At 42.7% G+C, this 24,512-nt stretch overlaps 1 protein-coding gene across 1 annotated transcript in view; it reads right to left on the reverse strand.

The window, feature by feature from the left end:
• Nucleotides 1-284: 284 nt before the first annotated feature.
• FRAS1 (Fraser extracellular matrix complex subunit 1) overlaps nt 285-24,512 on the reverse strand; it is a 443,799-nt gene continuing 419,571 nt past the window's right edge. Inside the window, 8 exon segments of the mRNA XM_082464007.1 lie at nt 285-4,268; nt 6,128-6,274; nt 7,839-8,044; nt 10,904-11,070; nt 15,812-15,928; nt 19,489-19,648; nt 20,671-20,778; nt 22,443-22,593. Of these exon segments, the coding sequence (XP_082320133.1) occupies nt 3,675-4,268; nt 6,128-6,274; nt 7,839-8,044; nt 10,904-11,070; nt 15,812-15,928; nt 19,489-19,648; nt 20,671-20,778; nt 22,443-22,593 (1,650 nt within the window). The 3' untranslated portion in view covers nt 285-3,674.

Here is a 24,512-nt window from a genome sequence, read left to right on the forward strand (position 1 = left end):
CATCTTATTGTATTGTATTGCACATGGAGATTTTAGTTATTCCTCTTTGTTCTGGGGTTTCAACAGATCGCAAAAGAAGAACTATGATAATGTGGGGATAGGTAATTTATCCTTGATCTTAGCACAAGTAGCGAGTGTCTCGGATGCAACCCCTTCAAAGGGATTTTCTCCAAAAACCTTTGTCTCAAATTTTAGAATGATTTTGCCATCTCAGTGGCATTGTCTTACATTAATGAGATGAAGAATCTAATGAGATGAACATAGCAAAAAAACCACAACCAGACTGTCATTTATGAATACAAATTTATATAGTGGCATATGCTATTGGAGACATCAGGAATTCATAACACACAAGTTGGTATTGGAAATACAAAGATCATTTCAGAGTCAAGAAATCAGGTTGACAGCACCACGGATGTTTTACTCAAGTCTGAGCAGGTGTGTAGTATCCAAGAAGAATGAATACCTGTGGGACACCGAGACTGACTATTGTAAAACTGTGCAAAACACATCCCAACGCTCTTTCTGCATCTACCTGTAAGAATCTGTGTGAGTCCGCCAGGAGGCCTGGGGTACAATCTAAGGGCAAAGGTGCAGACTCTTCTATCTTTTAACCTTCACAGCCAGCATGTGATAGCAATTAGCAAGCCCTGAGGGTCTTTTGTTCCTTCTCACCTAAAGACATGGTATAAAAGGTTAGTAAAACACACACAAGGCCTTAGTGAGCAAGTTAGAAAAACCGAAAGGAGAGCTTTGACTGAAGTATAACTGCACATCAATCACCAAGTTCTCTGCTTCCTAGTATGACGTATAAAACATAAAAGAAATGAAAAATTCTGTATCAAAGAAGTAAATCTCAGTTTTACATCTCGGAGCCATTTCTATTTCACAAGTGTGCGTCCACTAGGGAAGGATCAGCGCTCAATAAAGTGTATGTAGTGGGGGATAGAAAGGAAGGGAGGCGGGGATACCCCAAGGGCTTTCCTTTCACGCCGATAACTCACTATCTCACGGTCCTCAGCGACGCTGCTCTTGTCATTCGAGAACAATTCCACGGAGGCTGCTAGGAGCGCTCTGAGATCAGTCTCCACTCCTTCCCGCACTGGCTCTGTTCTGCCATCTGTCTACATTCTGCCCACCCACGTGCCCTATTTAGTAGGAAGCGAAGGGCAGTGCAAGAAGACTATTCGAGCAAGTGGAAAGTTGCTGCTTCAACGTGCAAGCATTCAGGGACCTAGGAGCAGTGATAAACAACAGGACAGATCAAAAGTTGCTCCGTGAGCAACTGGCTTCCTGTCCTTGCAGAATTAGCATCAACTTTCTAGGTTGTTCTGGAGAGGATTCCGTGCTCAGCTGATGAGCTCTCCAGCCATGTGACACCAATTCTGGGTGTTCATGAGTCCAACATAGAAGTTCCAGCCCCAACACCCAAGCTGGCCTCGAGTAGCATCTGAGCAGTCAGGAGTCAGGTTCTGGGCTCGCTCACTCCAACTCGTCTTCTCCTGCAAATTTTGTGCTCAGCTCGGAGTTTCTAAGTCAGACTTTCCTCTAAATGTCCTGCTCTGGAGAATGACTCACAGTCTCACCTCCTGCTAATACATTATTACAGCTTTTCTGTTCAGTCCTCCTCAAGCCCACTGCCAGATTCATGCCTATGTCAAGTGGTGCTTCTTTGCTCCAATGAGAAGATTATTTTATAATCCAAGTAGAAGAGATAGTTTTTTTTTCCCTCTACTTACCTCTGTGATATTGCCACCATACTCTCTCTCCTCCCCTCCCTAAACTGATTCCTCTATCATTCACCCATGACACCATTCATTTGTTTACTGAACAAATATTCCTGGAGCGCTTGTTGTGTACAAGGCACTGCTGGAGAACCCAAGGCACGGCTCACACCCACCCTTCTCTCAAGGAGCTTGGATTCCGGCTGAGATGCCTAAAACCTTTCACGGTTCATTCTTTCTAGCTTTTAGGACCAAAGTGTTTCCAGCGTAGAATGTTCTCAAAGAGCTAGGGTCATCCTAATACAAATATTACACAATGTGAATGCTCTGTGATTTGCTCAGTGATTACAATGTGCCGTGCATCAGGAAGGGGACGTGTCTTTTACTCCTGAACAATGGAATGGTGCCTCCAGTTCAAAATAACATGACATGCATGCTTATGTTTTTGCCAATACAGCAGAAACAAAACTGAAACACAAATGCAAGCGGTGTGCACACTACGTACAACATCATCAAGCTGCTATTTGAACACTAAATCATTTTAAAGCCATGTGTTCATGGCCTTGTCATGTGCTGATATGATAAAATAAGTGCCTGAGCTACCAAAACAAGAACCCCCAAAAGAGAAATCCCTGAAACACTGTACCAGGAACGGTGCCTTTATCTGCTGTACTAGTACTTTATCTGCTGTACCAGTACTTTATCTGCTGGGAGTACTAGTACTTTTCTACTGTGAGTACCAGTACTTTATCTGCTGGGAGTACCAGTACTTTTCTACTGTGAGTACTAGTACTTTTCTACTGTGAGTACTAGTACTTTTCTACTGTGAGTACTAGTACTTTTCTGCTATGACTACTAGTTGGCATCCATTAACTCTGATTTCGCTCTGGCCTGAGCTTTCTCCTAATTTGCTTTATTCAAATGAATCTCTGACTTTTCTGCAACCCTAACCAAATAAAAACCCCACAGCTAGCAAAGCACACGGCTTGTCTGTTATTGGACTGGGAAAAGCCTGGGGTAGCAGGAACTGTGGTAGGTGTTTCAAGCATCCACAGCAATGCTGAATAAAAAGGCCACAGTGCAGCAATCTTGCCTGGTGGCGTCCTTTGTCAGGCAGGATGTCTGGATGTGTCCTGGCTGCAGTGTAAACCAGCCGGGCACAAGGACATCCCCCTGGGCCTAGGGTGCAGGGCATCACCGATGTTCTCTGAGGCGCCTGCCAGGTCCCTCCTTTCCCCAGGTTTCAGTCCCCCCCCCCCCCCCCCCCCCCCACCGTAAGGAGGGTTCCGCTGTGCCTGATGCCTGACAGGCGAGGCCGAGGTTTCTCCCTTGAGTTGTGGAGAAATGCTCGGGTCCAGAGCACTTTGAACTCCCAGGTGAAAAGGGCTGGTGATGCAAGGTACAACCAGAAGCCATGGAGGGCAGGTTGTCAAGTGGACACGTGAGCAGACACACAGGTGCCGATTAGCAGAATTCTGAGCAGAACCTGGGCGCCAGCAACGTGAACTCCGCTGTGCAGAGGCCCAGGAAAATCTCAAGCAGCAGGGAGCTGGAGTGGGGGGAGGAGACCAAAGGCCCTGCATCCCTGTCTCTCTCCCTCTGAGACCTGCCTGGTACACCCCCAGCCCTCTGAGCTCCACCAGCTGTGGAGCTCACTCCTGTCCTAACACCAGACACTGGCTTTCTGAGATCAGCCTTACACAAGGAACAATTTGTCGCTGCTGACACGGTTAATGGGATCCACGGAAAGAACTACTTCCATCCTCTGGGGTCTCAGTGGTTCTTTGTTTAATGAGGTAGCTCAGCTGTGAGTTGATGCATGTGATGTGTGCCTCCGCCACTCAAAGCTATAGTTTTCCCTTTTCAATCGGCAAGATTATAAAAATACCAGTAGTTTCCCCCGTTTTATAGAAATGATTTTAGAAAAAAAGTACTCATGGATCTCCTCCATTAAACTTCTGTTCCGTCTTGCAAATTGTTGTGAACTCTGACTTCCAGATTCAATTTTTTTACTTTAGCACCTTTGAACACATAAGCGCCCTCGGTTTCGCCGAGTACGTTGACATTCCGCACGGTGCAGTACTGTCTGTCCACGTTCTTCTCCACCCTGTCTGGGCCCCTCTTGGGCACATCCACCTTGGTATTCAGAGGGTATTCCTCCAAAATGTCCCCTGTGGGTGGCTTCTTCCTCTGTTTCTGGCATTTCCTGGTGATGAAACAAGCCACCAAAAACACCAGAAGTAGGAGCATGATGGCAGCAAGGGCGCTGCTGATAGACGCCCCGGTTTGGGATAGAGAAGCAGCTACAGCTGGCTCTTCCATCTCCAGATTCAGGGACTTCATATTGGTGCCATTCTTGACTTGGTCCCCTTCATTGTCATAGATGAGGGATTCGTCAAGGGTCAGCCAGCCACTGGGGTCCACCAGGTCCCTTCGGTTGCGCCTCAGAGGGGCCGTGAGAGAGCGCTGGACCCTGGGACCTGAGACGGTGTCAGGTCCAATGATGTAGATCACCTGGAGATACCACTGGTGTCCGGCTTCCACCTGCAGGAGGAGGAGATGGCGAGACAAAGCGAACATGTCATTGCTGCCCACAGACCACCTCTGAGGAAAGGCAATGGAAAGACAACTGCCCACCACAAGCCCCAATAGATAAACGGTTTCAAGAAAAGCATTAGCCACACCAGCGTTCAAAGCAGCATCACTTACAGTAGCCAAGATATGGAAACAACCTAAGTGTCCATCAATAGATGAATGGAAAAAGAAGATGTGGGGTGTGTGTGTGTGTATATATATATACCATGCAGCCATAAAAAAGAATCTTGCCATTTGTGACAACATGGATGGACCTAGAAAGCATTACGCTAAGTTAAATAAATTAGACAGAGAAAGACTAATACCATATGATTTCACTTATTTGTGGAATCTGAAAAACAAAACAAAATGAAAACAGTCTCATAGATGCAGAGAACAAATGGGTAGTCGCCAGAGGGAGGAGGGTGTGGGGCGCACTGTGATATGTGAAGGGGCTTAAGAGGTACGAACCTCCAGTTATCAAATAAATAAGCCAGGGGATGTAATACACAGCATACGGAATATGGCCAATAATACTGTAACAGCTTTGTATGGGGACAGATGGTTACTAGACTTATCACATCGATCATTTCATAACGTATGCAAATGTCAAATCACTGCAAGAAATTCTTGCCACTGGAGTCCACCTGAAACGAACATAATATGGTACATCAAATGTGTTTCAATTAAAACAAAGAAAGGAAACTGATCCACTAAAGAATCTCTTGCTTTTAAAGTCATGGAATAAATCAGACCATAACTGGCACCCTTTAAGAAAAATGTTGAGGTAAGGCTATGCATGGTGCATTTAAGGATTAGTAAATATGCCACTGTAACTGTAGCAGAATAAATAAAGGTTTTGATGAAGTAAGAAAAAAAAAAAAAAAAAGAAAAAGGAACAAAAAAGAAAAGCATTAGCCATGGTTGGTGTCTGTGAATAGAGAACTGAACCGAATATTTTGGGGTTCTGTTTTATTTCCACATTAAGGTGATCTTGGGTCAGATATTCATATTTTTTTTTCAGTTTCGCTACTTGTGCATGGAATAGCCCTAAGAATTTATCTTTCAGGGTTTCTTTAGTGAAGTCATCACTATGATGTGTTGGCCTTTATTGATAGCAGTGGAGTAATAGTATTCATAATCACATTTATTCCCAGTACCTTTTATTGTTTTCTATGCCAATTTACTATTTATTGATGAACTTTAGCTAAAATAGAGTCATTCAACAAATATTCACTAAACACCTACTCTGTGCATAATACACAGATACTTGACAAAAATCTGCTAAATCTTAACACTTCTTGGATCCTCCCCTGAATTATGTCATCAAGTATTTTATTTCCCTCTCATCTGCCCCTATGGAAACCCTCCATGATTTTGAAATAACTTCTGAAGAGTGGTAATAGTTCTGAAATCCAAGGTCATGGTTTACTATTTGGAGACAGAGAAGAGTGGAATTTGATCTTGGAACTTTATGTTTATTACTGGGACTTAGAGTATTTTTGCTTATCAAATACTAGTAATTCTTGCCATTCTAAATTACTGAATTGTATTTATGAGTTTGTTAAATATTTCCACATGCCTGTGAAAATCAGCTGGTGCAGCAAAGAGCCATGACAAGTGACTATATGCAAACTAAAGAATTTTATTGGTCTATTGGATAGACGGTAAAGTTTTGGATGAATGATGAGCTTAACAACAATAAAAAAAGACCTGCCAGTAAGAATGCTATAAAAAGAAACTGACATCAAAGAGATGATGTCATCCTCCTTTTTGTAACCTTTAAAGTGACCTTGATCCTGTGCTTCTATTCTTCTCACCACACTCACCTTATAGAGTGCGTCCACCTTCAGAGTAAATCCATCCACGCCTGGCATGCTACTGACCACGTGGAAATCAGGCAACTCAGAAGCAAAGTGAGCTTCAAAGGGCACGTCGTGGAAGTACTTGTCCGTTACCTCTGGCTGACCGCGGTCCTAAGATTTCAGAAAAAAGAAACGCAAGATTTAGAAAGACGGAACCACTGAACTGGCAGGTGGCAGTCACTGGGAGGAGAAAGGTACTCTCCACTCCTCCTTCGGTTCGGGTCAGGAGGGTACATGCTACAGGAGCCCTCTCCTTAAGTTGACCGCTGCCTCTGGGCACCGACTGCCCTCTTCAAGGGAGGACACTTGGTGGCCTCTGTGATCTCAAAACCCAATGGGTGGGCTTCCCTGGTGGCGCAGTGGTTGAGAATCTGTCTGCCAATGCAGGGGACACGGGTTCGAGCCCTGGTCTGGGAAGATCCCACATGCCGCGGAGCAGCTAGGCCCGTGAGCCACAACTACTGAGCCTGTGCAACTGGAGCCTGTGCTCTGCAACAAGAGAGGCCACGATAGTGAGAGGCCCGCGCACCGCGATGAAGAGTGGCCCCCGCTTGCCACAACTAGAGAAAGCCCTCGCACAGAAATGAAGACCCAACACAGCCAAAAATAAATAAATAAATAAATAAAAACTAAAAAAAAAAAAGCATAAAGATTATTAAAAAAAAAAACAAAAAAACCCAATGGGTGAGAGAGCCTATACCAACAATTCTCAAGCTATTTGGTTTCAGAACATAAAAATTAAGGACACCCCCCCCAAAGCTTTCATCTTATGTAATTGGTATCTATCAATATTTACTGTATTAAAATTAACACCGTAATTATGTTACAATTAACAATTTTTAAAAAAATGAAAAAATGTATTTACTAATTTATTTTAAAATAGAAATGAGAAACTCACTACATGTTAACATAAGTAACATATTTTTTAGTGACAATGTCTGTATTCACACCCACTTCCCAAAAAGAGAGCTGGCACTGTTTTACATTTTTGCAAATCTCTGTTAAAGAACTAGATTCTCACAATTGCTTCTGTATTCAATCTGTTGTGACATGTTGTTTTGGCTGAAGTATATGAAGAATCTGGCCTCACATAAGCTATGTAGTTGGAAGACAGAGAAATGTTTGAATAACTTTTTCAGATAATTATGGATATTCTTTTTTGATACTAAATCAAAACTCAACAAGTGGTATTTTTTCTAAAGATTAGTCACGATGTGGAATCTGACTCCATATCAATAAAACCTTCGTACTCTCGGCACTCATGAGGGACTGAGTAAGAAAAAGGCAAGCATCATCATATCATTATGAAAGTAGTTTTGACCTTGTGGACGCCCTGAAAGAATATTGGGGATGTTCAGGGGTGTCTGGGACACACTTTGAGAAACACTGGCTTAGACTTTCCTCTTCCTAGAACATCAGTAACAGCTTGTCTTGTTACCCACCAAACCTTCACATTTGGTAATATGTATCGAGTTAGCCAAAAGATCGTTCAGGTTTTTTCATAAGATTGAACGAACTTTTTGGCCAACCCAATACTAACATTAAGCGGATAGAAGTAACAACAACAATATCTGTAGAAAACCATCAAGAGTGGGGTTCTATCTGCTTCAGGCAAAACCAATGGCTGAGGAAATCTACTCGTGTGTCAGCCCTTTAACACTAACAGTTAGCATACCAGCAGCAGGAATCTGTGTTTTAGGTGTTTGTTTGGCTGAATGCATCCATACTGTGGCCCTTCATTGTAGATTGTCCCCGTGGGATCAAAGAAAGGCACGTAGCCATCCTTGCCAGTACAAAGATAGACCTTCTCCAGCTGGAGTTTGTAAGCAGAATTAAGGTTTTGTTCTGGATTCCAAAGTACTCGGCCATAAAGGATTTGACCTGAAAAGATTGCAAGGCATTAATTAGGTCAGACTTTAAGATTAAAGAGAAAAGTAGTGTCAAGGATAGGAAGGATTTAACATGCTCCTATAGAGTCAAAAGTACCTTTCTATGAAGAGCTGTGGGGTCCATGTGCCTCTAAAATACACATTCATTCATGTATAGCTTCTTTTAATCAGTAAACATTACTTAAGTATTTAGGGTAGGGCAAGCACTCTGTTACGTGCAGGGGATATGAAGGTGCGTGAGACACAGATGAGAGGGCAGAAATAAAAGCAAAGCAATTGCTAATAATAGCTGACATTTATCAAACTCATACCATTTGCTAGGTACTGTACTAAGTCCTTCCCATGGAAGAACTCATGTAGTGCTCACGATTTTACAGATGAGGAAATTGAGTGGTTAAGTGACTTGTTCAAGGTCACAGAGTTAGTAAGTGGTGAGGGTGAGATTCAAAGTGCTTTGTCTCGAAAAACCCACACTATTAACTTCCACACGATACTGTCACGTACAACAGAGGAAGGCACGTAACATCAAATAAGCATATAGCTGAGCAAAAAAATCTGCTTGAGGAAAGGTATGGAAGGATTTAAAGAAGAGATGACATTGGGCAGTATCCTGAACGATGAGTAGGCATTTGTCAGATAGAGCATTTGAGGCGGGTGGGAGAGGCTGGGGAGAGCATTCTAGGCAAAAGCAAGTCCATGTACAAAATACGGAATGCTGGAAAGGTATCAGCCCCGGTGTAGGTACTTTTCCTTAGTTCCTGCTAGGGCATCAAGTTCTTTACCTACAGTATCTTATTTAATCCTCCCAAGAGCCTAAGAGATAGGTTCAATTATTATCCCCATTTTAAATAACTTGTCCAGCGTTTCATATCTGTGACACGTGGGGAGGAGGGTTTGAGCACAAATTCGTCTGGCTGCAGATGTTCATCCCGAGCACTTACTATGGCACTGGGTAGGCCAGTGATTGGGGTGGAGGGCGCTGGGAGGGCTCTGGCAGGAGAGACTCCCGGGAAGGTTGATTAATGGTGTGAGGATTCTGGACTTGAGTATAGGAGTAATAGGGAACGCCGGAAGGTTTTAAACGGGGGCTTAATGTCAACGCACCTGGGCTTTAGAAACATGGAGAATGAACACAAAGAGACCAGAATCACAGGTAGGGAGTTATTTTAACACTCTAGCAAGAAAAAGGTATCCAAAATATAGCAGTGAGGCAAGGGGATGCATTCAAGAAGTGTCTAGGAGTTGGAACCATTCATCTTATGATAGATGGGATACAGGAGGCAAGGCAGAAGCAGAGGATAGCCCTGAGGTCTTTGGCTGGGCCACCTGGAGTAGGGCGATGCAGTCAGTGGGGCAGTGGATGTGAGAGGAACATGTCTGGGGGGAGATAAGTCCAGTTCTAGACGTCTCTAGGTGTCTGAACGACATCCGCTTGGAGAGGTTTGGCAGTTCGGGTCCGCATGTGGAAGCTCAGGAGGGACCAGGGACAAGGTTAATTTTTGTGGGATGGTTGTGGAGTAGTAGGAGCTTAGGAAGAGTTCAGGGTAAAGGGATGAGGCAAGCCATGGGGATGACCGGAGTAGCACTGAAGTGAGAACAGAAGTGAGAGTCAACCATGGAACATGGAGACAGCAACACGGATGGGGCAGAGGATGGAGACCCAAGGCTGGAGAGTGAGAAGTGGTCAGAGAGGTAAGATGGTGTCAGCTGAGGCTGGTGCAAAGGAAACCAAACAGGAAAAAGGTGTCAAAATCCACAGGTTTGGTGTCATGGACAGGAGAAGATTCTGTGGCGTGGTGGGACAAACCCGGCCTGCAGCAGACGGACGGATGAGTGACTGGGAAGAACGGCCATGAGGACAGTGTGTGCTCACCACTCCTTCAGGAAGCTTCTCAGAGAAAAGAAAAAGGAGAACATGGGCTGAAGTTTGAGGGAGAGGTAGGGATGAGAGATTTTCTTTTTCTGTTACAGGATGTGTTTTTAGGATGACAGAAAAAAACACAGATGTGAGCAGAAGATTAAAAGTAAGAGAAAGGCAGAAGAGATAACTGAGAGAAAAGGCAGATGATTGATTCATTTATTATTAATTCATTCAACAAATATTTATTGAGCACCTTGGCATTGGTGGTATGGAGTGCAAATTTGGTATTTGATCACAATCTCTGTTCTAATGGAACTTACAGTCTAGTGGTAGAGATAGGCAATAAATAAGGAAAGAAATATATATATTATAATATTAAAAATTGTGATAAGTACTATAAAAAATGAACAGCATTCTGTGAAAGTGACAAATATGAAGGCTTATATTAGATTGACTGGTGCAATCAAGGCAAGTCTCTGTGGGGAGGTTAACATTTAGATAGAGACCCAAAGGAGAAGAAAGTCAAGGGAACCATGTTTGGGACAGGGAGGGGACAGAGGAACCATTTCAAGTAGAGAAAGCCTGCTGGAGAGGACATGTATGTTTGGCATAGATTTGAGGCTGGCATGCAGTGGGGTCATACTGCAATCTCTCTGAGGAACTGAGAGATGAAGCAGTTACCCAAAGTCAGACAATGGGTTAGAATCTGGTTGGAAACCCCAGTGTTCTTACTACTCAGACCAGTGCTTTTCCGCAGTATCTCACTGCTGATCATTATTGCACCAAGAATGTGAGCTTATTTTGAAATAGCTTGAAGGAAGAATATGGGTCTGTTCCTTGACACCTTGGCTGCCCTGGAACCAATGCTGGGGGAATCTTCCCTGGAGAGTTGACTGAAAGCCAATGAGCAGAGATGCTAGTCCAACGACCTATCCGAAAGCTTCTCAAGTCCAGCAGAGTCTCTGTCTGCGGGTGAAGGGAATGACTTACCTTTGGAGAAGGCCCCTTTGTAATCCATTTCCGCCAGTGACATATCAGATGTGTTGGGGTCCATCAGGAACACCTTCTCATTGTTGCAGAGCTGAAATTCAGTATTGAGCGAGTACACAACAGGGACGGGGCGGTTGGTCTGCTGGAATGCAATGGGTATCAGGAATCTAAATGTGGGAAAAACAAGAGCTTCTTGAGAGCAGGGTCGACTTTGCATTTGCCATTTGAGCTGCCCTCCCTTTCCCACCCTTCTCAGGATTGTGAACAGTACTTTGTTGTAGGCGCTACATATTTACTGAATAAAGAGATGTCTGCAGGCGAGAGTCTTTATTTAGTTCAGGTCCTTATGAGGTTCATCCGCTCTTTGGAGCAGGAATAATCTAATTGGTCTTGAGACTCTACAACACTCTTTGCTTTTCCTGGCCCTCTCATTCTGGAAAGCCCTGAGGGCAGATTTGAGATTAGCGGTAATGAATTTAAAGTTTCCTGACTTTGGCCTTGCTGGACCTTCTGCTGGAACACTCCTTCTTCCTCTGCCACCGTCCTTTGCCTAGTGAACTCTTATTCTTCAGATCTCAACTCAAGCACCACTTTCTCTAGGAAACTTACCCTCTTTTCTTCCCTCCCAGGCTGGGTCAGATCCCTTATCATTTGTTCTCATCACACTGTGCACTTTTCTTTCATAGTACTTACTGTGGTTTACTGTTCTATTTAAATGTGTGATCAAAGTCTGCTTCACTCATTATGGGTTCCATAGCGTCATAATCCACACCTATCTGCTCACCATTGTACCTGCCATGCTGGCCAAGCTCCTAACACACATGTTTGTTAAAGAATAATGCACAAGTGATAATTTCAATGCTTTACGCTTCCAATGAAGTCCATCTGATCATTCCCTACTTTTAACTGAAGCTGCTCCAGGGGGTAGATTTGAGAGGGCTGAGGTGTAGGAGGAACTTGGGGTGTAGGAGAAACCCACACAAACCAAGGCTGACCATGCTTCAGCAGCTTTGATATAACCATTAATTGTACCAAGAGTTCATTTATCTGACGCAGGGAAATAGGTTTTTCTTGTTGATGTTGGTATTTATTACCAGAATCCACACAGTTCCAGGACATAAGACACTTGATAAATACTTATTGATTAAAGAGAATGAATAAAGGACTTGAGATGATGATAATGATGATTTATAAGGTTATATGTATGACAGACTCACAAAAATAGGCATAATAGGAGACACAGTTCTTTTGAATTAAGTCTGAATTTCCAGTCAGGCTTGATTATTTGTTGTGTTGTAGTTCTACTGCATCCATATGGAGCCATATTAAAAGATATGGAGATGATCAAAAGCAAAATTAGGCCCAAGGGGGAAAGTCACCCTGGGAATAACAGGGAACCCACAGGTAAGGATCTCCCTGAATATCAACCCTGAGGCCTCAGTACACTCCAACAATACTCTTCACCCTGCAGACTTCCACACCCACACAGCACTGGGACTGGAGAAGGGGTTAATGCCTTTTTTGCTCCCTTTTGCCATTTCAAACCTTTGTTCCTTTCTCCTCTTAAAAAAAAAAAAAAATCCAGCACCTACCCTGGAGAAACTCTTCTCACACATGTAACTAAGAGACACATAGAGTATTGTTTGTAATAGAGAGGATCTGGGATTATAAGCCAAATAGTGTGGTCAAATAAATTGTGGACTCTTCCTATGAAGATGACTTTAATGCAGTGAAAAACAAACTGCAGCTACATGGATCAACATAAATGTTGATTCACTTATGAATCAACAAGTGATTCACTGAGGGAAAAAAAAAGCTGCAGAGAGAATTCACGCAGTATGAAATTTTTATATAAAGTTCAGAAACATGCAAAACCATGTAGAAGTAAATATGAGGTGAACCATAAACCAAAACAAGGGATGATTGACAAATATCAGGCTAGTGGTTACCTTAGTGGAGACTTGGGGAGAGTACAGCTGAAAGGGGCACTGAGGGTGTTTAAATGGTAGCGGTAATGTTCTATTTCTTTTTTTTTCTTTGACTCCCAGTTTCATTAGTTATAAAATGGAGACAACAGTACCAATTTGTGGGGGGTCATTGTAATGCAGATTGAATGTTAAGAGCTTAGTACAGAGTAAGCACATAGTCTGCACTCCATACACGGTCACTAATAACAGTGGTAGTTATTATATTCACTTATCATCAGTATCATAGCCCGAGGGATACCCAGTTCATTGCAGCTAGGTAATGTTCTTGAGGTTTTATATATCCACGATATATGGTCTTCTGGGTATCTAAAATATTTCATAATTTAAAAAATGTATTACATGAATAAAAATTCCCCAGCAATTCTCTCCAGACGATTTGCCCTCTATTCTTCCTTTCTGCAACCAACCGCCATTTTCCTGGTCACCATCCTTCCCACATTTGGCTGACTACGGGCTCTCCAGCATTGCTCCTGCCCTCAGTCTCCGTGACTTCAACATCTGCACGGATGAACCTTCTACTCCCCCAGCCTCTCAGTTCCTTGATGTCTTCACTTCCAAAGAGCGAGTTCTCCTCCCCACTGCAGCCACCTACCCTCCACCAGCACACTAGGCACCTCCTCCAAAAAAACTCATTTTCAAACACTTCACTCTCTAACTACCCCCTCCTATCTTCCCAGCTCACCTCTTCTTTTAATCTCACTCATTAATTCTCCAACCACACCAGACCCTCAGTGACCACGTTTACCAGGATGCAGAGGACCTGGAACACTAATATGCTCATGGTGGGAATGTACACACACAGTTACACATTTATAAACACTGGGAAACGGTGTGACACTTTTTCAAGAAGTTAAACATACATCTGCCATAGGATCCGGCCACTCCATTCCTAGGTATTTACACAAGAAAACAGAAACCATGTGTCCACATAAAGGCTTGTCTAAGTATGTTCATAGCAGCTTTATTTATAATAGACCAAACTGGAAACAACCCAAATGTCCATCAACTGACCGATTTGATAAACAAATTTAGTGTGTCCATAACATGGAATACAACTCAGCAATAACAGGAACAAACTACTGATATACACAACAATATGAATGAGTCAAAATAATCGTGTTGACCAAAAGCAGTTAGAGAAAAAGAATGCTGTGTGATGCCATGTATATAAATTAGCAGAAAAGGCAAAGTAATCTGTAGTGACACAAAGATCAGTGGACACCTGGAGGGGAGGGGTGGGCTGGGGTGAGATGGGAGGGAGGGATAACAAAGGGCCATGAGGAAACCTTTGAAGGAAACAGATATATTCCCTATCTTAATTGTGGTGGTTTCACGAGTGTACACGTATGTCAAAATTGAGCAAATTTTATATACTTTAAATGTGTGCTATTCATCTTACATCAGTAATATTAAAAGCAATTCAATGGGGCCCTCAGCACTGCCGATCTGCTGCCAACTATATCCCTACCGTGCTTACTTTCCCACTTTCTGAGGCGGCTCTGTTTCACTTCCTCCTCTCTTCTCAAAGCTCATTGTTGCTCACTTCCAGCTAGTGCTTTTGCCTTCCTCTTTCAGTGGATGAGCTCTCTGTGCTTCTGGCTAAGGCCGGCCCTTCCCCTCATGTCCCAGGTCTGTCCCCTGCCCTACTCAAGGACTTGGCTCTGCGGATCTTCCCTCTTCCCCCTGCATTGTCACATTTCCCCTAACAGACCAATAGGGTTATTCCCACCAGCATACAAACATCCTGAAATATTTTGCACCCTAGAACACAAACAAATTAAACCTCCTTTGATCCGTCACCTGTTTCCCGCTAATGCCCCTCTATCTGACATCCATTATAATAAAATTCCTTAAGCATTGTTGTTCCCTCTTGTCTCCACATTCTTGCCTCCCTCTCTTGAACCCACTCCAATCAGGCTTCATCCCCCTCAGTCCACTGAACCTGCCCTTTGTCAAGATCATCAACCACTTCCCCATTGCCAAATCCAATGGCCACGTCTCAGACTATTAGTTTGAAAGTCGCATTCCAAACTATCTTCTCTTAATGATAATGTCAGATTCTGTCTTCAGCGTCTTTCCGCTAAAATGTTTTCTATTCACTTTGCTCAGCTCCTAGAAAGGTGGCACTAGACTATACACTGCCTGAGAGCAGAGGTGACTTTTAATCCTCTCCTCTAGTCTCCATGCCGAGGCCAGAGCCAAGTGCACGATAAGAGCTGAATAAATACTGGCTGAATGAGTGAACATTGGCACAACATGGACAGTCTCAGGTCAGAGGTGGGGACGGGCTGATGGACAGTTGATTCTTGTTATCCGCAGTAGTTACATTCTATAACGTTGCAATGAACACTGAATGAGTGAACAGTGAACCATTTGCTCCTGAGGGAAATACAGGGTCGAGTTCCTGCAGCCTCTGGTCACAACATTTTCAACCAGTGATCGATACCTAACCCTGTTTTATGCATGTTTCTGTTTAAAGACACCTTATTTGATATACATTGTTGATTCATTCACATAGAACTCATGGCAACAGCACTGAAATTCATGCTTGAATGAAGCTTATCTAATAATCCATCTAGCTCATCACCACCTTCTTGTACTTAGGAAACTAGACAGCACTTTGGCACTATGCTGCGGAGCTATTTTAAACAGCAAAACCACCAACACAAAGCACAAAAATTCGAAAAACATGGCACTAAACAGACTGTAAAAAGAACACTTGTTTACAGTATGAGAAGGCAGAGTGTTGTCTTGCTCAATCTGAGCTGGGAATGTGGGTCAGACGACTCCCTATTTCGCCACTCTGCATGGCAAGGAATGATCGGAATGGGACCACGAAAACTGGTTTTGAGGTCAAATACAAATAAATGTTAGCGAGTAGGTAAGTTTGCAATAGTGAGGCTCAACTGTCTTTCCCTACCTTTCTGGGGCGTGTGCAGTGCAGGCCAAAGGCTTTTCTCCTGGGTCCACCCAAGGCTGAGTGGGCTGCACAGTGCAAGGGATCAGGTAGATGGTGTACTCCCCGGAGTAGTCCTTCCTGGAAACACGCAGGCAGACTGTCGTTAGAGGCACCAATTTATAGATTATTTACTTACCCACAAACACACTTCATTAAACGGCCTTTCGGATGATATTCGTGTTCAGCATCCGACCAAGAACTTTATGAGTCTGCAAACACAAGTTTCAGGAATTCATCACTGATTGGTTTAACCTTTAGAGTACTATCCAGAGGTGTTAAGTAGAGCTCCTTTCACTCAGTCAAGTCCTTTCCATGAGAAATGCTGAGAAAGGCACACTGTTGATAAAAATCTGAAAGGCTCCGGGGAAGGCAAAACAGAACTAGATTTCCTTCAGATTCCCATGAAACTTACTTGACAATTTCTGTTTAGTGTTTCTTGTTGACTGACACCCTGTTACACATTCTCCACTACAAAAGCTTTTATTTATTGAGATGTGACCGTGTTGTCTGCTGCTGCTCTGATTGAACAGGTGGCAAAGGCCTCAGGGTTAAAGGACCCCACTCCAGAGAACGCCCCACCCTCATTCATTAGCATTCAGTTTCAAGGCTTCGCTCCTAAACTCTACAGCTTCATCCCTTTAAACGAAGTTGAAGAACAAAATCACTCCTCCTCTGGAGATGACCTGCTGGGAATTTCCATGTTTACGGTGGGGCACGGGACTCTGTAGGTCATGAACCTGAAAGAGTGGAGCCTTTGTAGCCTCACCTACTTCACTTCCCACACTTGTCATCGGTAGCAGCCCAGCCCTGGCAATTTGCCTGGAAGGCAGCCAGACAGCCAGAAGCTTCAGGAAGATTCTCCAAGGGCCCTGGGAGGCTGCCATCCATTGCATGAGGTGCTCAGGGCGGTGAATCCTAATTCTAACTATTGTGATCGTGAACAGTTCTCACATCCTCTGTGTTCATCTTTGACCATTTCTTTTGTATTATTTGTATCTGTTTATTAGTAAAGTGATAGCAAAGATTTGGTAAACATAAATAAACAAGTACATAAAACTTTTTAGGACACAGCCTGTGTTCAGTTTAGTGGAATGGCACAGGCTGGAAACGGGAAGATAGTCTAACCCTACTCTTGCTTTGCCTCTGCCACGGTTGTATGATTTTAGACAAACCTGGCGAACTTTCAGGGCTTAGTTTCTAAACCCCTTCATGCCCCAAAAGCTTGTGTGTCTGTATGTCTGTAGTTTTCTCACATGATCCTTATCTTTCTCCAAAGCTTGGACCAGCAGGAAATGAGATCTTGTATACTATCTTTGAATTACACAAAAATTGACCTGTATAACGTGAATACTAACTCTTAATTAATAGAAATAGTTAATCAGGCAGAAGTGCCCATGCCTGACCCTTGCTTTCCAAAAGTCAGGCCAGATCCTGTTGTTCCTCCCCTCAAGCCCTGCAGTGGTTCCTGTTACACTAGAGTGAAAGACAAAGTCCGCACACTGGCCTAGAAGGTCCCACGGAGGCCCGACACCCAACTCCTTCCTGCGTATTACCCTCCTCCTCATTCACTCCACTCCAGCCACGCCAGCCTCCTTGCTGTTCCCTGAGCATGCCAGGATTCTGACACCCCAGGAAATTTGCCAGGAACCCCTTCCCCGGTACTCTGCATAGTTAACTCTAGCACCACCTTCAAGTCTTGCTTGAATGTTCCTTCTTAATGAGGCCTACTCTGAACATCCTAACCAACACTACAATGTCCCTCCACTCCTGATTCCCCTTACCCTGCTCACGACCTTTTATTTTTCCATAGTACTCATCACCTTCTAACATGTGATACTATACTCATTCATCATGTCCACTGCTGCGTGCAGAGATCTTTATTTGTTCCACTGATGTATTCCAAGTGCCCAGAACCTTCCCTGACACATAGTAAAAGCTCAATAAATATTTGTTGAACACATGAATGCAGGACAAATGGCATGGTCTCCCCAGGCTGCAGTCCTATGTTTTCCCATCCCTAAATATGAGTTAGGTCGACTTCCTGACTATCCCTGCAAATACGCCAAACACAGTCCTGGATGCAGGTTTTTAATCCTGTAGTTCTTCTCCCCTCCTTTCTGAAAACTAGACATTTCCCACCAGTTGCCCTGTCTCCCCCAGAAGCCTTGGACAGCTCTCCAGCCCGTGCCGGGCCTGAGCTCCCCTCGCTGAGCAGCTGTGGTCAGGGCTCTGCATGGCTCCCAGCGCACACAGCACAGAACACTTGGTGTTGTCTGTCACTTTGCCGTTTATCTATGGATTTTACCTCCTTAGCTCAAATGTTAGCTACTAAAGGATGTTTATTCAGGACTGACCATGTGCTAAAACCTGCAGTTCTGGGGCTTCTAGATCAAGCAGGCATGCCTTTTACCCTTGGGAAGCTCACAATCTAGTGGAAATGGGACTCTGCTTAGAGCATTATAAATATATTGAGCTGTGTTACAGTAGAAGCTGGAACAATGTGTGAACAAGGAGGAGCTTCTAGCACTGTATGGGAAGTCAGGGAAGGTGTCACAGAGGGGTCAGCATTTTAGCTGGAGCTCAGAGGACTTTGAGATTTGCCAGAGGAAAAGAGCAGGAAGGACAGGGGAATTGCAAAGGTACAGAGGTATGGATGAGCTGGTGGATTCAGGGGCTGGGGCGATGTTTAATGTGGTTAGAAGGCTGGGTTTGAGGTGAGGCTAGAGGGGAGGATATGTGTCTCGCTCAAAGAGCTGGACTTCATTTGGTAAGCGGTGGGGAGTCAGCGGTGGATTTAAAGAGGACCTTTTCTCTGCCTATAAATTGGGACAAGTACATGCACAATCTCATGAGGTTCTAGGAAACACAGCCCTTAATGATTATTTTATTATATATTGATTTCAAAGGAATCAGTATACACAAAAAATACTTGATATAAGACCAAACATTTGTAACTAAAAAAATCTTTCTGAAAATGATTCTTAAGACAATTTGCCACTTTTTAACTGTAAAGAATAAGGTTTTCATGCTACATATGGTTCTAATTTCGTGATCTATAAAATGGGGTTAACAATATTTACAATAGACTCCATTATCCTTTTCATGGTAAAGGTTTTCATTTTGTTTGCCCTATTCTCCCGTTTTACAAATGGGATGTTTTACTGTATTTATCCAATTCTCATTCTACCTCTATATTGGGTGTGGGAGAGGACTAAATCTTGCTATTTATTTTATAGGACACTGGACCATAAGGTGTGACATCTGGACCTGATAACCAGAGATCCTGGATTTTGCACTGGTTGTGGTAACTGGAATGAAATGTCTTTATTATACTAAGCTTTTAGTCGGACACATTTCCCAGCTTCCTTTGCAGGTAGATGTGCCATGTGACTAAGTTGTGGCCAGTGGGAGGTGAATGAAAGTGATGTGCACCCTTCCTGTTCTTACCCTTGGAATAAGGGTGAGCACTTCCCGCTTTACACATCAGAAGCTGATCTGAGCTACATCTGTTTCTTTCTCTCTATGCCAGAGGGTTGTTTCTATCTCCGTATTAAAATAGAACCCCAGCTTTTGAAGAAAAGCCCTTAAAGAAACTGAGAACGTTTCAGATTTACCCCTGAACTCCATCTTGTATTCACCTGTTATAAGAGCTTGTGGCTCTCCAGAGTTGGTAAGGAGAATCAAAAGTCTGAGCACTCCATAGGAGCTGCAGGTCAAATTCAATTCCTCCGAGATGGTCTGGAGTCAATATGAATGATTTCACATCAGGGAGGGTGTGGTGCTCGATCACGAACTGTCCTATTTCAAGGGGAAACACACACACACTTATTTGTAAGTTCTATTGTGCTTGTGGTGAATCCCCTATAAAAGCCTTAGAACTGAATTAATATTCTGCTATAAAACAAGGTTATACCTACCCACTTGCCTCTGAGAATATATTCCACACAGGTTGGGACAGCATGGCCTCTATTCCAGCCCATCACCTTACTCATGATGGCCATTATGGTCCTATACATTTATAAACAATATGACTATGCTTTGTAGAAATGATGCTAATGAGCATATTCACAATAATACGAGTCCTTATGTGACAATGAACCTTGAACACACTTAGCTTTGAATTCCAACCAACGTGTCTCTTGGAGGTAGAAAGATCTCAGTAGTTTATAAATAGAAATATCAATTTCAGATTAAAAAACCCCTCATTTAGGGCCGCTCAAGTCCTTGGTGGAAGGAGGTTATCGTAAACATCATTAAAAAGATCAGGGTTACTCAGCAAGACACTTCTACTCTTTAAAACTACAGTAATGCAGTGTCGTGAATAATTAAAAGTAAGGGGACTATTCTACACTGAAAGAGACTAAAGAGGTATAACTGCCAAATTGTAACATATGAATCTTGATTAGATTCACCTTCCTTTTATATAAACAGATGCAAAGTAAATATAAACAAACATACAAACAAGTAGAAAAGACATTTGTGAGACAATAGAGGGAATACGAATAGGGACTAGATATCATTGGATCAGTGTGAAATATCTTGGCTATGGTAATGCTGTTGTGACATGTAAGAGAAGGTCCTTGTTTAAGGAGATATCTACTGAAGTGTTTAGGGTAGCTTGGCATGAAGCCTGCAACCTGTCTTCACATGGTGTGACCAAAACGATGGGAACGCACGCATGTGTGTGTACAACACACACAGAGCAAAATGTTAATAATTGTTGACTTTGTTCTTCATTGTCCTATTCTTTCAACTTTTCTTGGTGTTTGAATGTTTCTTAGTAATAAAAAACTTGAGGAAAAAAATGGCACTGATATTACCTCTGAATTTGGCGTGGGTCTTGAATTCAATGACCAGACGGCCATCCTCTCGAATGTAGATTCTTATTATCTGAAGTCTGGCAGAGAGCACACTGTCCGTCTGGATTCCTGGGAAGGCAACCGTACACAAGACATCCAAGTGAGGGCTTGGAGAAGGTCTCCCAGGCAGTAGCCTACATGCGACTTATCCCAGTGACACTTCTAAGTAGAGCTGCATGCTTACTTGAATGTAACTTAGGACAAATTTACATATTTGTGTGAACATGGAGTATTTAGAGACATGTGCCAGTTAACATTGTAAGACAGTTCATTCTACTTGGTTCTTTTCTTACAATTCTATTCTCTTGACATAGTCTCTTTATACCTGAAGATGCCACTTAGCCCAGAGCTCAGAAAAAAATGGTCCCTAAAACTTCTTACTATTAACTTTGCACCAGGATGTGGTTACAGCACAACTGCTTCATACTGTATTTTCTTTCCCTCACCAGGACACCTTTCAGTACTTAACAGAACCATAGCCAATGTCCTGGTGGCTACATTTCATATTGAAAGCAATGGAAAATTAAAGGTTAGCTTGTAGAAGGCCAGCTATACATGGCATAACATGAGTCAACTGTGGCTTTAATATGGGCAATTGCAATCACAATACCCATTGAGTTCAGTATGGCCAAAAACTAAAGGGTAACAAAAGGAGGGGAAAAAATAAAATTAAAAAAACCCCAAGCTCAAGGAATTATCTGACCCAGAGTGTGAAAACTCCCTGAAGTTTTTTTCCTATGAGAAATATAAAGCAAATAAATGATTTGAGCTTAAACCATTAACAGAAAGAAGGACTGTATTTTCCATTACTAGAAGTGAAACCCTATCTAAAGAAATCTCCTCAGATCAAGTAACTCTGCCTCAGATCAAGTAAATCACCACCAGGGAGGGAGAGAGGAAGAATGGGAACAATAAAATAAGAGGAAATGAGCTTGGGGTTGTGTTTGAAGTATAGGACACTGAAAATGGGGAAAAAGCAAAAATCAACTCAGTGATTGGAGTGAGTGGAGGAGAGACTCATGGAGTTTTAGGGGACATTCATGGGGCAGCAGTGGGAGAAGGTGGGTCTCACAAGAGAGGTGTGAGTTCCTAGATGAAGGGCTGTCACCAAGCCAGGCCCTGGCGGGGTTAGGGCTCCTCTCGAAGAGAGCCATAACAGAGACACGCCTGAGGGGAAGGTCATTGTAAAAATTCAGCATTGCAGTCTTTGAAGTAAAAGTAGGGTTAAAATCCCTACTTTTAAGAATGCAACAAAAGAGCAAACTCGATGCCAAAGGAATAAAATGACCCAGGTTATTCTTGATATATTTTTCCATGTCCGTGCATCTGATTTCAAGACCCTTTGCTCCTTAAACAACATGAATGACACCATTTTTACCTAGGAGAAAATGAACATGACTATATTCCAAAGAACACACGCTCGTGCGAACCCCCTAATGGGCAGTATAGGACGTATCTGTCACTTGCCGCCCTCTACTCTGGGCCCCTCGCTCTCTGGACTGAATGTATCGTGATGCTGGAGGCCTTCCAGCATCAACATATAGCAACATCATTCTTTTTCAGGTACCACAGATCTATATACTTTTTAGACTTTACCTGGCTCTCCTTTGACTGCATATAGGATAACAGGATGAGGAATGCAGCCACTGTTAAAAGTCACTACTTTTTTTTTTTTTTTCTTTTAATCTTGCTTGAGCATAAGGTAAGACTCGTTAAGATGTCAGTGGGTATACCTGTTCTCCAGAGAACAGTGTCATAGAAGAAGGAAAACTCCATCTCGGTGTGGTGCTCCAAGGAGGCCCAGCCCCTGGGGGCTGTCACGTAGATGTAGGACACGTACAGGGGCACATGCACCGTCAGGAACGACTGAGCAGAGTCTCTCACCTGCCAAGCAAGCAGTGCGCACACAGAGAGGGTTATTTCTCTCCGGGATGAAAAGGCATATGAACATCACATCTTGGTTCAATTTTCATTCTCTCAGTCACTTGTTCAGTATTAATCAAGTGCCCATGATTGTGCCAGGCACCAGGCTAGGAACTGGGTCCTCAGCAGTGGAAAAAAACCAAAATCACTGCCCTAATGGAAGCTACAGCCTAGTAAGCGAGACACATAAATTAAAAGATAAGGTAAATAAAGGGATGGAAGTGGCCAGTGCTTCTTTAGATAAGATAATCTGGGAGGGCTTTTCTGAGGAGGTGACACTTAAACAAAAACACTTTTGAAGTGTGAGAAGCTTTGCCTCCACTGTTCATTTGCTGGAAGCCTTGGCTGAGATTTTTTAGGCATCACAGTTATTCACAAAGGATCTGGGCAGATCTGGGATCTACTGTCAGCACACAGTCCCTGGCTGACCGTAGTTTCCAGTGAGCTGTGGGAGAGCATGAAGCAACCCTAAATGGGAAGATGCCCAAGCCTGGATCCTGGGATGAACGTGAGGCTGACTTGGATGTTTTAGTGAGTACTTACATCTCCTCCAAAAGGAAAGAAGGTCGTGGGATTTGGATAGCATACCTATGAAACTTACCAACAGACAGCTCAGAGCTTCGCCTACTTGGATAATTTCCCATCCCATTCAATGCTTTGTTGAAATAATTTTGAAAAGGCAGCACAACACACTTCCAAGGGAAACTTTTTCTAAAGGGGTTCCTGTTACTGCTACTAATTCGGCTCTGTAATTTTCATTTTACTATGCAATTAACAAAAACTCAATTGAAAGGTAACAAAATATGAGCAGAAGCTTTCATGAAGAAGATAACGGTGTATATGTGTATATGAGTAGTGGAGTTGGTTTATTTGCTTTTAAATGTGTTCTGTATTTTCCTCCATAAATACATATTTCCTTTATAACCAAAAAGCTTAGTTTAAAACAATTTTATTTTGTCATTGGCCAAATGCTATAATACACTATGGAACTTACACACATTTTTTGTTTGAAAATACTTTACCCATGTAAAGTGTTTCCATGGGTAGTTAATGGAAAGAGCCAAATGCTTTATCAATATTTAGAACATCAAAACTTTATTTTTCCAAAATATTCTTTCGTATTCAAAGTTGTCAGTTGGATTCCAAATTTCTCTAAAGACTCCACTAATTCCACATTCATTTAAAAATCTTTTGTGAAATGCCTTACTCTGTCTTCTTTAAAAAATTTCCAGATTTTATCTGGGTTTCACACCATGTCCTGTCCCCTTAATATACAGGTGTTACTAAATATGCTTGTCCCAATCTCACCATTGTTGATATTATAAACTCCATAAATTTTCTAGCTGACTCGCAAAATTAATTTTTCCTCTGTTTCAATTTATTCTCCTTTAAATTCATATTACTTACTAATCCTTAAAAAGAAAAAAACAGCCATTATATTTACTGCACAGCTATTTTGTGCCAGACACTGCTAAATGCCTTCTCATTTGAGATTGAGACAATTTCACATGAGTTCAGAGAGGTTATGTCTCATCCAACTCTGCTGATACTTGATAAAGAAATATGAACTAGGGCTTGGTTCTAAGTTCTATATTCTTTCTACCATATACCACCTGTTTCAACTACTGTTAAAGAAACAGACAACAGTGAAGTACTTCTGTGTATATATTCTTTCTGTATTGGTTTAAGAAGTAGGACATATATGATAAAAATTCCTTGTCTTTGTGATTTTTAAGCATATGCTGAATAAAAATATCCAGAACCGTAATTAAAGTCATGGAGAACAGAGAACACTAATTTTTGAGGGGCCAGAGGAGGAAACAATCATTTAGCTTTGCATTTTTGAAAGTGAAGGTAGGTTATGCAATTGCAGAAACAGA

Source organism: Balaenoptera physalus (assembly GCF_965194825.1).
Source record: "Balaenoptera physalus genome assembly, chromosome: 5".
In the NCBI taxonomy this organism is placed as follows: Eukaryota; Metazoa; Chordata; class Mammalia; order Artiodactyla; family Balaenopteridae; genus Balaenoptera; species Balaenoptera physalus.